Below are 12548 nucleotides of genomic sequence, written 5' to 3'. Positions count from 1 at the left end.
GTCAGGAAGCCTAGCATTAGGGTACAGGCAGAGACGATCCAGGTCAATTCCTCCTGTGCTGATCTTCTCAGATTTTGAAATAGCTTCTTCCAACTTAACCATCTTGGCCATAAGAGCAGCTATGTCAAGGTCTTGAACAGGCCTAACAACAGCGGGATTTGGAGCAAGCACACGAGCCTCTCTAGAAGTGGGTTGAACGATAAGCCGGCCTTCACGGTTTGGATCCTCAACAAAGACGGGTTCTGCATGAACATCCTCATCGTCCTCGCCTTCCTCTTCGGCCATTGGAGGAAGACGAGTGTTGATAAGGTCATTTAGGCGAGTGATGTTAGCATCTGTCTGAGTAGCCCTCTGTTGCATAGCAGTGATACTGTTCTGGAGGTTCATGAGCATGGTTTCCAGAGTGAGCGGTTGATCTGTCATCGCAGGTTTTTCAATGGAGCTTGATGAAGAAGCTGAAGATGGGGAAGCCGGCAGCGTGGCTTTTTGCAAAATCGACGGCGAAACCGACTGTAGGGCAGCCAACAGTGATCCTGGAGAAGCCTCCGCTGTGACTGACTGGGGTCCTAGCTTGACAAGCCTTTTGAACCGGATGCTGAAGACGTTCTTAAGTAGGTTCGGCTCTTCCTTTCGGTGCTCTCTTGTTCGGTGCAATGGCCTTAAGCTTCGGACAACAAAGTAAGACAAAAGCTCAGTGGTGTTCCTACAGCAAAATGCAATGTACACGTCGTTGTCGGTGTCAACCCTAGACTCTAGAACTAGAGACAAGTCTGTCTCATGATGTTCGGAGGCTACCAGAATCCTCGGAATTCTTTTTGAGGGTGCATCCTTTGAATAGATCAAACTGATCCTAAGAGATGTCAAAACAGACTAAGTCTTCGACTAGTCCCATTTGAATATTCGACTTTGAATTAGAAACAACTCGATATTGATGGCGTGACACCTTAACCGGGGTGGCGTGAGCAACGCTGTGCTTTAGCCAGGGTGGTTGTAAGTGACAAGGCACTTGTAACCTGAATGATATCAATGTCACGACATCAATACTTTGTGGTTTCTTATTGTCGGTCGAATCCTTAATCGGGCATGAGCCAAGGACTTAATAAGGTTTGATTTCTCAAAGTCTCGCTGATCTAAGGACTTTGAAAAAAAAATTAACAACGTGCACCATCGAGATGCACGACTCTTCATCGGGTCTAGCAGCGTCCTAATAAGCATAAGACAGACTCGAAAGAGAGAGACATCCTAGAAGTCGCCCTAAACATGCTCCTACGCAAAACAGAATGTATGAATGTATAGTTCCAGAGACGAGTTTGCCTCACGAGTTTCAGACGTTGCCGGAATCCTCAGAATTCTTTTCGGCGATGTGTCCTTGAGTAGATCGACAGATCCTAAAAGAAGTCAAAATAGACTAAATCTTTGGCTAGTCCCATTTAAAGGTTCAACTTTGAATTTGGAACAACTCGGTAGTGATGACATGGCACCTTAACCTTGAACACGGCGGTGTATAGTGACTTCGCACTTCAACCTGGGTAGTACCAATGACATGGCATCACTACTTTTATTGTTCCATATTTTCGGTTGAATCTTCAATTGGGCATGAGCCAAGGATGTAGTAAATTTTGATTTCTCAAAGTCTCATTGAACTAAGGACTTTGCGATTGATAACGAACATTCAACAGAATGATCGACTCCTCATCGGGTCCAACAACGTCTTAGACAACGCATGACAAACTTGAAAGACAAGACAACCTTAAGCATGCTCCTATGCAAAATAGCGTATGTACAGTACATGTGATAGGGAAAGCAGTAACACATAGACAGTATATGGGGGTTAGATGCAAGTAATCTTACCCTGTAGGTACCTGTCTTAGTTTGGAGAGTTCTAATGCTTTGTATATGCAAAGGCTGGTTTTGGCTTGTAACGGATTCCTCGGACTAGAGCCAAGATATACCTCCCACTGCCCGCGTAATCGCTGAGCAACAGTCAAACGGTAGAATGACTCATCATCGTCGAAGGTTGTTGGTCATTCGGGGTCCCCGAGCTCCGGTAAACCGTGTCGGATTGCCAAAACGATCCAACGAGGCTTATCCCACATCGATGCAAATGAAGATGCTAAAGAATTTGATTAATGAAATAGAATCGCAAATTCGCAAATGCCTTTTCAAATTTGGCTCTCTTTATTAATCAATACTTAGAAGATACTACACGAGAGAACAATCGGAAAAGCCCCAGATTGGATGGTTGGACACGAGGTCCTGTTAAATCACCAATCCTTTCTTTAGCAGCGCGAAGCTCACTATTTTGACAGACTTTTGTGGGATTGTTCTCAAGCGTATTAAAATAGAAGTATAGACTAATATTGATTCGATCCCCAGCGGAGTCGCCACTGTGGGCAGCGTGCCCTTCGGAATTTCCGGATTTCGAGACGCGAGGGGCCCAGATCGAGAGAGCGCGAGCGGGGAAGCAAGCGCTCGCAAAATATAGAGTCGCCACTCGGGTTTTGAAGGTCCGACACCCAAGGAACCGTATTTCGAAGCACTTGTCGCGCTGTTTGATTTGAAAAAGTTAAGGAACCAGTCCGTCATAACCATATCTGGGTTCGGGAGCCAGGTTACAAGAGGGGAAGGGTTTTATGGCACCCCTCTCGCCCAATCCGGAGATCGGTCTCTACTTAGGCATTTGCGAAAGATGTTTGTTTGCGATTCTGTTTGATTAATCAATTTTTAGCCAATTAGGGCAGGGGAACAGTTAATCGGGGATTTAAAACTGTAACATGTTTGCAAGATGTGAATGATAGCATGGATGAGCAGTTAGTATAGGATGAGAACAGACTGCTGTGGGAGTTTAAACAAACTGGGAGGCCCCTGTTTTGGAGTGACGTGCGTAGGAAGAAACCAGTATGCACTGAACAAGTCACTGCATGCTGTTCACTCCTGCGCGCACAACTCCAAGACACGCGCGCGCCGGTGAGCTCAAACCCACAGCTCTTATTCTCAAACCATCTGGGCTCTGGAAGGACCAGTGCACACCCAGGACAAACCACGCAGTTCATATAGCAGCATAATATACAGTTTAAAGGTTGTAAAGCCCTATAAATTAATAAAATACCCCATAAACAGTGTGGGGACAAAATAATGACCTAAAACTAAGCTACCCGTGCAAGGCCACTCACTGGTCAGAGGCATACTATCGCGCGACAGAGCTAGTCTGGCGCGCGAGGATGCGCCTTAGCGCACTGTCGCGCGATGGAGCCATTATGGCGCGCGAGGATGCGCCTTGGCGCACTGTCGCACGATGGAGCCAGTCTGGCGCGCGATGGTGCGCCCTGGCGCAACCAGACCAGTGCTTGGTTTACACTTTTCTAGGTTCTTCAAAACAGCAGAAACTCATATTGAACTAAGACTAATAGTTTATACTAAGGAAAGCAGTAAACTGATTTTTATCATGCTTAACAGTGATCTATAACATAATAAAGCACAAAACAGTAGGAACCAATCCCCACGCGGACCAGCGAGCACAGACTAGAACAGTCGCGCGCGTGAGTGGGTCCGTCGCGCGCTGATTCGTACCACGACGGTTTTTGAAATCTTGCCAGCTTTAGGACCAGAACTGGTATTGATTACCAGCCTTGGCCCTGCCAGCCCCCCTCAGAGATCAGAACAGAAAACAGAACAAAGGTAAGCTATACCTTCAGTTTTGAGTTTGAAAGGTGTTTGAACTTTGATGTTTGAAGGCTTGATTGAGGAGTTTGGGTGGTAGAAGCAAAGAACAAGCTTTGTTCTTGGAAGGTTGAGGTGTGAAAATGGAGGATGGTGACCCAAAGTATACTCTTTTGAAATTCTTGAACCATTTGAAAGAGAAACAAAGGGGGATATATATAGAGAAAGATGGAGGTGAATCTGGTTGGTGAAAGCAGAGGAGTTCAGTCAGTCCACGAGGCCTGCTGAGGTTTGCTTGGTGGCTAAGCATCCCAGCTGATAAAGGTGATGGGGACAGCTTTGACCATCGCGCGATGGTTTGAGTCTGTCGCGCGATGGTGCGCCCTGGCGCACAATCGCGCGATGGAGTGAGTCGGGCGCGCGATGGTGCGCCCTGGCGCGGGATGGTTGCACCCTGGCGCGCATCAGCGGGGTTTTTGGTTTTTGAAGTGGCTTAGGCTAGGTTAGGTTCAAGGGTTTTGCAAATACTCAAAGCTCAAATACACTATCATTCCCGGGGTGTTCTTGATCCGTTTCATCATCGGGGAATCAAAAACCGTAAATAAACTAATCTGGAAGCCCAGATTGGGGTGTCTACAATATGTACATTTGTAGAATAACTAGCACGCGCAGTTCACCTAGTGTGTGTGTGTGTGTGTGTGTGTGTGTATATATATATATATATATATGTACATTTGGAGAATAACGTAATTATCTTTTGACTAATTGAAGTTATAAACCTAATCATGTAGTTATATAAATGAATCTCATTAATTATTGAATTTGGAATTAACATTTCAAATTTTTGTTTATCTAAAAATTTAGGAATGTTACACAACAAGTGATTGAGAGGAGAGAGAAAGAGAAATTCGAAAATAATAGAGTTTTTACCTCTTTGAGCACAATAACCTTGATTCTGGATGAGATTGGGATGAACAACTCATAGATTTTGAAGATTTTGAGGTGTTTGATGTGTAAATTCAAGGATTTGGGTGAGGGATTGAAGAGAGAAGGGAGATGGGCGTTTTAGGGCTTGGTTCGAGGTCTTGGAGTGAGAAAAGAACATAAGGGGTTTATTTATAGTGTCTTGGATCGAGTACAAAAATCGTCAGAAATTTTCAGCTACCCAGAAAATTCAGCATTACATAGTTTTCTGGTCAAGGTGTACCGGTACAGGAAATTGCCGTACCTGTACATCATGGACAAATTTGAAATTTTTTGCCAACATTCATCGAATCAAACCCCGATTGCTACCAACACTTCCAAACATTATTTCAACATCAAAACTCGTATTTTAACTATTCTCCGAATGTCCGGTACACAACGGTAGGCACATCCATATAACCTCATCAATAAACATATAACTTAATCAAAATACGATCTTTCACATAGTAAACGATTAAAGAAAATAGAATAATTTACGGGTCTTCACAACTCCACCATTAGTATAAGTACATTGCGACCATTAATAAATTAAGAGAGAATCGAAATTAAAATTAATTCATTATTATTTTTAATTCAGTGCTTAATATATTTATCAAACAATTTTTTAGCTTAAAAAATTTAATATTCACCTTTCAATACTTAATTTTTCAGCTTTTAGTTTTTAGTTTTATTAAATAGCTCCTAAACAACCCCAACTAATTGCACTGCAATTGTGCACAGGATCATGGTGTGAAGCCCACTCAGGGCTCCACAAAAATGATATTAGTCGTTCATTAAATGTAAAATCTTTTTCGAGAGCCCTTGCGAAAAATTATCTTAATTTGATATATATAGATGTTCGATTTAATCATCTAACTTCTTATCAGATTTCAAAATTTTGAAAAGTTGAATGATTGGATTAAGCACTTATGTGTATCGAATTGAGTTTATTTTTAGCGGGAGACCTCTAAAAAATATTCTATATTTTATGAATGATTCGAATAATTTATGTGAGACCCGAAGTGAACATCACTGTGTGATCTTAGTATTGCTTTGCACTGTAGACTTTCTGTTCTGAAAAATAAAGATTTTGTTCAGTTGCCAATTTTAGTTTTAGTTTTAGTTTTGTTTCCAATCATTATCCTATATATTTTTCCAATCATTACTCTATATCTCTAATTATTAATTTCATTTCTCTCTCTATCTCTCTCCAATCATTACACCTATCTCTAATCAATACCTTATTTCTCAATTCATCCACTATCAAAACTAAACTAAACTAAACTACCAACCAAACACAACTAAGTAGCAATATTAATACAGTTTCTGACATTTGTCACGCTCACTGAAGCCGCCTCGCTTGCTCACCCAACCACCACCACAAAAAAAATAAACCCAAATTCGAGGAACCTTCGGGTCCGGACCAATCGCCTCTCATTCCTTTTTGACCACGCCAAACCATTTCGTCGACTCCACCTCCCCCTCAATCTCTCTCTCACTTGATCCTTTCTCTCAAAATTCTCTCTCAACCCCATCTCAATCTCATCCCTTCGCCCGACATCTCAACTCTCCTCTCGATTTAGGGTTTCCGAATCGGTTGAGAAAGGACTCCTCCGATTCTCACCCGATTCCTCCTCTTCCTCCAATCTTCTAACAATCGACGTCGTATATACAGAGAGAGATTCCATGGTGCTTGCAGCAGTTGTAGATGGAGATGATCAGCGTTGGCCGCCTGGGTTTCGATTCCACCCCACAGACGAGGAACTGGTGCTCTACTATCTCAAGAGGAAGATCTGTAGGCGGCGCCTGAAGCTCGACATCATCGCCGAGACTGACGTCTACAAGTGGGACCCAGAGGACTTGCCTGGTAATTAATTCACTCCATCTTTTTTTTTCTTCAATTGTTCGTTTTTTTAGATCGGATGATTGATTTGATTGGTTGTTCTTCTGGGTATCATGTTTTCTGCTTGAGTAATTGGTTGGTTTTGGTTTCGTGCAGTTTTATTTATAGATTTATATAATATGTGTTTGCATGTTATTCATTGGGTTATTGGGTAAGTGCTATCTATGTCCAGTTCATCGGTTCTTGATCGGAGTTTGAGTTGGGTTGAACTGCTGGAAGTCAACGTTTTTGTTTGGTTTGATCTGTTTAATTGGTGGGATTTGTGTTTGTATTGGGACTGAAATCCGTAGCTTTATTCAGTTCGTTGGTCAGGTCGACTGGTTCTTGTTTGGTTCGTTTTGGTTGAAATTTGTTGTTTTCATGTCGCAGTTCTTTTTGGTGTCTCAGTCTATCATGTGCTGTAGTCTGTTGCATTAGTCAAAATAATTGAAAGTTCAGATACCAATTTTCTATTTTTCTGGGTATGAATATGGTCCCAGTTGATGCTCTATTTGATTTTGGACGCAGGTCATTTGATTTTGGAATATAGTTGAGACGTTATATAGCTAATGAATCTAGTTTGAGACGTGGGATGGTTATTGTTGAAATATTGAGTCTTAAAACTCCAGTTTGATGGATATGAATTTTAAAGGAGTTTGGTGTTATTATGTTTTTGAAAAAGCTCGCATGGATTTATGAACATGTGTCATCCATTAGTAATCTTTCCATCACCATCTATCGTGAAAAGGACTTTACAGCCTACTATTTCGTTTGCTTGACTCAGGTGTCGCGAGAGTGTCCTGAGTGTGTGTCCATATGAAATAATTGAGAAAAATGTTGGACCCTTCTGATTAGAATGTTGGATTGGTGGCTAGAGAGTGTCTGTGTTCAACAAGTGTGTCAAATCGTTACAAAGTGGCTGTGTGTATGTGTCTTGTAGACACTTGATCAGTGATTTAAATACGCGAGGCAACAAAGCCCTCGTTGAAACGAGGTGAGGCGAGCACCTCATTGAAGTGAGGCGAGCGTTTTAAAAAAAAAATAAAAATCTAAACTACATAAATGACCAATATTCACTCATACCATCAAAACAAGAATAAATATCACCGTATTGCATAATAACCAACAATCCAACATACGAAATACTAGTAAAATATGCTCATAAAATGTAACAATTCAAATATTTCAAACAAGACATCATCCTTTCATCACTCATCACCTATATCTTCATCTTCTTCATCATCATTTGACTTTTATATCCATCCACATCTTCCTCTTCTCCTTCATCTGAAACAATGTTGTCAAATTCTTCTTCTTCCCAATCATCTACACGAAAACTTGATGCTTTTAAACGCTACTTTGAAGTTGTTGGTTTATGAGTTGACCTAGTAACTTTGCTAGGTTCTTCAACTTCACTAGCCTCCGCAACAACATTCCAATCCAAATCTTCACTCTCAAATACAAGCTCATCCTCCAATTTTCCAATCAACCATTCATTGCTCTCATCAATGTTCTTCAAGGAAATCGGGTCAAATTTGCCGCGTTTTACATATCGACGCCTCAATGCTCTATTGTACTTAACAAACACCAAGTCGTTGAGGCTCTTTTGATCTAGCTTATTTATTTTTTTTGGTGTGAAGCTGCAAAATAAAGTTAAAAGGGATTTAAGTTTATATCACATGATTCTCACCTTAAAAATGACTAGAAATCGCTTAATGTAATACTCACATGTTCGAACACACTCCAATTTCTCTCGCATCCGGATGAACTGCAAGTAAGGCTAACAATTTTGATGGCAAATTTTTGCAAAAATGGAGTTTCATGACCAAATGCCTTCCACCACTCAACTGTACATTGCCAATTAGTTATATTGTAGCAAAGGATAAAGAACAAAGGGGTAGTATTTAAGCACAAGGAGTAAGAAATTGTGATCACCTGGTGACCTAGAAGCTCTTTGCCTAATTGCCATGTTATTTTTGAACATTCAGTCCTCTCTCTCAGATTCTACTAACTGGTCGAGAATGTCATCTTGCATCTTCTTAGTTGGGAACAACCTTTGAATACAATCTATCAAACCCCTCCTTCATGTTTGCCAATCACTCTATCTCATATGTTTGGCAAAATAAATGTCCAATCCTTCATTTGACGTTCACATCTATCAAAATGGAGCCTTAGTGATTGGCATAGAATTGAGATAGAGTTTGTCTGTTCATTCATATTGCTGTTAATATGTTTGGCAGGTATTTTTTTTGGTTGATTTCAACTTATTAAGATTTGAGGCAAATGTTATGGGCAATTTATTCACTAAAGCTTTTGTTTTTCCTTTCTGGGTGGATACAGGGCTATCTAAATTGAAAACAGGGGACAGGCTATGGTTCTTCTTTAGTCCGAGAGATAGGAAGTATCCTAACGGAGCAAGGTCAAATAGGGCAACAAGGCAAGGGTATTGGAAAGCAACCGGAAAAGACCGGACTATAACATGTAATTCTCGCTCAGTTGGGGTGAAGAAAACACTGGTTTTTTACAAAGGCCGTGCCCCTAGCGGCGAACGCACAGATTGGGTGATGCATGAGTATACTTTGGATGAGGAGGAGCTCAAAAGGTGCTCGACTGCACAGGATTATTATGCCCTCTATAAGGTGTACAAAAAGAGCGGACCTGGACCAAAAAATGGTGAGCAATACGGAGCTCCTTTCAGAGAAGAAGAGTGGGCTGATGATGAGAACACGAATTCTATTAATGGCTGTGCTGACATAGAGAAGTCTGCATATCAGGTTAATGATATTGGTGCGGTTGCGGATACAAGAACCAATGGTCAAGTGCAGCAGTATCAATTTAACGACCTTGAAGAGTTCATGAACCGACTTGCAGCAGACGAAACACTTGCTGTAGATTATGGGTATGGACTGCAAGAAGGGTTCGACGAGGAGGAAAATTTAAGTACTTTGGTGGATCAATCTTTAACGGAAACCAATTTGCATGAAAATAGGCAAAATGATGCACAGCCTAACTTTGAATTGATTCAGTCAGCTGCCTCACATTGGCAACATTATGAGATATCTGAGGTCACTTCTGCTCCGGTTATTTATAGACAAGAATCTCATGAAAGCGAGCTTGACGATTTTCTTGAAATAGATGATCTCATTGGCCCTGGACTTCCCACTGTTCCAAATACCGAGAGCAACCCACTTTTTGAGAACCTGCATTTTGAAGATATTGATGGGTTGAGTGAGCTAGATCTGTACCAGGATGCAGCTATGTTTCTGCGCGATATGGGTCCCATAAATTCAGAACCACCACACCCTCACTCATATTTCAACAACGAGACGGTTAACCAGTTGGGTTACCAGTTTCAACAGCATTCAAGTGATGGAAGTCAGATCACTAGTCAAGTGTGGATGCATGATCAACGCAGCATTGTTACACCTGCAGAATACAATCAGGAGTTTATTCCTCCCCCAACTCCAGGTATACCTCTTTGAAGACAGAGAAAGAAATTCAATTTCTTTACAATTTACTGCAGAGACCAAGTTTGAATTTGTTGATGTAGAATTTGGAAATGTCACTGATTATACTTGAAATTGGTTTACACTCAGGCTTATTCTCACGTCTTTATATTTTATTGTTTTAGTTTTTGCAAATACTATCTCTATGTTGGCTAACATTACAGAGCTCTTGATCAGATGGCTTTGGTAGACAATGTCATCGTCTACATGGCAAGAACTCTTTTGTGCCCCAGTGGAAAAAAGGGGGAGTTTGAGCCAAGCTTCAAGAGCTCTCTTTCTCTATCTAACACAGTGCGGTGCGCTGTTTCCTAATATTATCAGTTTCTGGTCATTTTAGGTGTGGTATGTGATGGTAGTTCAAATCTTCCCGTGGTAGTAAATCAAAATCAAAGTGGCCAAGAGGACAATGGTGGAGACTCGTGGTTCTCTTCTGCTTTATGGGCCTTTGTGGAGTCTATACCAACAACTCCTGCATCGGCTTCCGAGAGTGCCGCTTTGGTGAATAAGGCTTTTGAACGGATGTCTAGCTTCAGTAGGATTGGTGTTGGAGCGAGAATAAGTGCTGGAGAGACAAGATTGGCTGCAGTTAACCCCACGGCAACTCGACCCAAATCCAGCAGTAAGTATAATAGGGGATTTTTGCTTTTTGCAGTTCTTGGTATTGTGTGCGCTATATTGTGGGTATTGTCAGGAACATCTGTTAAAGTATTGGGTAGATATTTATCGTCGTGAATATGCACATGAGAACTATAAGTTTTGCTATTTTGGTTTCACTCTCAGCTGGAATCAATTGGAAACCTCATTGCCTTTAGAAATTAAAGGGACTTAACTTTATTTGCCAGTGGTTATCATCCGTTGGATTTCATCTTGAGAATATGAGCAAGGTCTTTGAATGGCACACACATGTTTGTATCAAACAATGGGAAGGAAAAGACCTTCCAGAAAATTTGTATTATGTTAGATATCTGTTTTTGGTCATTTTGTATACCGAGATATTATTAGCATGACCGACTTGCCAAAATAATTGTAATTTGAAGGCTCGTTTGGATGAGGTTTTAGGTTTGGAGGTATTTATGAGGTTTTAGGTTTGGAGGTATTTATAAGGGAGAATTGGATAGTATGGGTATTATGTAAGAAGGGTGGGTCCACATTGATGTGACAGGGGGATTAAATAATACATGGTTTGGATGAGATATAAAATGAGGGATAAGATTGTTTTATAATTGAATGGAAGATAGAGGGTGTATTATAAGGGGGGATTTCACATAGCCGGCTCCCACCCTAGCCATGTGTAAGCCCCCCTCAGGGGGTATTAGGGGGGATTATGGAGCGGGAGTATTAAGATATCCACCCTAGTTTTGGACTTTCCAAACCACGCCATATGCATGGGCACACATATTAGGAGGGATATCATAATCTCCCTTCACATCGCTGCATCCAAACAGGCCGAGGTCTTACGATTTGTTACATGATCTGACTGATGGGCCAAGGGGCAAAATAATTGTAATCAAGGTGATGTTTCCTTTGCTGGAATGATTATTAGAACGAATGAAATATGATTATTCCCAGCACTTCCGATAGAATGACCATTCAATGAAATTGCTGAAAGTATAATTTCATTTGTAATGCTTTTTTCTTTCTTTCTTTCTTTTTATTTTTTGGGTTGTGGGGGGGGGGGGGGGGGGGGGGGGGGGGGGGGGGGGGGTGTTAAGTGTTGTAATGCTTATTTTGTTTCGTTATTGTCTTGAATCTTACTCATTTTTGTAGTACAGGTTAGTGTTGAAAAAATATATCAACTCCATGTTTTTAAATAACTTTTAGAAAGGGAGCATCATTCTAGTGAGCGGTGGATCAAACCCTATTTTAAAAAGCACAGCAACAGAAGCATTTCAGATCTCTAAAATGATCATACTCTCCATTTTTTTAGAGTTTAGTATTTTATTTTGCGCTGTCTCTTAGTAAGTGTCCATTTTGTAAATGGACACAGGGGCTCCGCTTTGCCACGAAGCACAGTAGACCCTACCCACACCCACAAACGGCACCGTTTTGGGAAAAAGACGTCCTTATCTTTTCTATTTGCAATCTTATGGAGTAGAAAAATGATTATAATAGCCTTAGAGATAAAATTTAACTATGCCATTTTCGAATAATGTGATTAGAATAATAAGATCTTCGTACTGGTTCATACGGATTGAAAATTGGAGCAATTAATTTTTTAACCATATTTATAATATATATAAACAATCTAAAAAAACTAAGTGCTTCAATTTTTAATCCATTTCAGCAAGTGTGAAGATTTTATTATTTTGATCATATTATTCTAAAGAGACATAATTAACTTTTGTGTCTAAGGCTCTAATAATTACGTTTCTGTCTCACAAGATCTTAAATAAAGAGTAGATATTTAATTATGAGAGTCTGAGAGACAAAATTAATTATGATCCTTTAGAATAATATATTCATAATAATAAGATCTTCGCACTTGTTCTAACGGATTAAAAATTGGGGCATTTAACTTTTTTAGATTGTTTATATAT

General features: G+C 40.6%; 2 protein-coding genes across 2 annotated transcripts; one reads left to right on the top strand and one right to left on the bottom strand.

The window, feature by feature from the left end:
• The first annotated feature begins 5968 nt into the window (after positions 1-5968).
• Positions 5969-10989, top strand: LOC131329072 (NAC domain-containing protein 17-like). The gene is made up of 3 exons (XM_058362138.1): positions 5969-6490; positions 8846-9973; positions 10349-10989. The coding sequence occupies exons 1-3, from the start codon at positions 6310-6312 to the stop codon at positions 10741-10743; spliced, it is 1704 nt and encodes a 567-aa protein (XP_058218121.1). The 5' UTR covers positions 5969-6309; the 3' UTR covers positions 10744-10989.
• On the bottom strand, positions 6121-8801 carry LOC131329073 (uncharacterized). The gene is made up of 2 exons (XM_058362139.1): positions 8234-8801; positions 6121-8145 (listed from the first exon to the last, which is right to left on the bottom strand). Exons 1-2 carry the CDS (start codon positions 8326-8328, stop codon positions 7860-7862), a joined length of 381 nt encoding a protein of 126 aa, XP_058218122.1. The 5' UTR covers positions 8329-8801; the 3' UTR covers positions 6121-7859.
• Positions 10990-12548: the final 1559 nt, after the last annotated feature.

The sequence above is a fragment of the Rhododendron vialii genome, chromosome 6a, assembly GCF_030253575.1.
Source record: "Rhododendron vialii isolate Sample 1 chromosome 6a, ASM3025357v1".
Taxonomy (NCBI): domain Eukaryota; kingdom Viridiplantae; phylum Streptophyta; class Magnoliopsida; order Ericales; family Ericaceae; genus Rhododendron; species Rhododendron vialii.
Note: the sequence above shows the minus strand (reverse complement) of the source record. Positions and strands in the feature narration are given on the sequence as shown.

Excerpts from the sequence above, each read along its gene's own strand:
- LOC131329073 (XM_058362139.1), bottom strand. The coding sequence starts at position 8,328 with ATGAAACTCCATTTTTGCAAAAATTTGCCATCAAAATTGTTAGCCTTA. Across the intron at positions 8,146-8,233 it reads ATTGGAGTGTGTTCGAACAT|CTTCACACCAAAAAAAATAA; the intron begins GTGAGTATTACA and ends TTTATTTTGCAG.
- LOC131329072 (XM_058362138.1), top strand. The coding sequence starts at position 6,310 with ATGGTGCTTGCAGCAGTTGTAGATGGAGATGATCAGCGTTGGCCGCCT. Across the intron at positions 6,491-8,845 it reads GGACCCAGAGGACTTGCCTG|GGCTATCTAAATTGAAAACA; the intron begins GTAATTAATTCA and ends GGGTGGATACAG. Across the intron at positions 9,974-10,348 it reads TATTCCTCCCCCAACTCCAG|GTGTGGTATGTGATGGTAGT; the intron begins GTATACCTCTTT and ends TGGTCATTTTAG.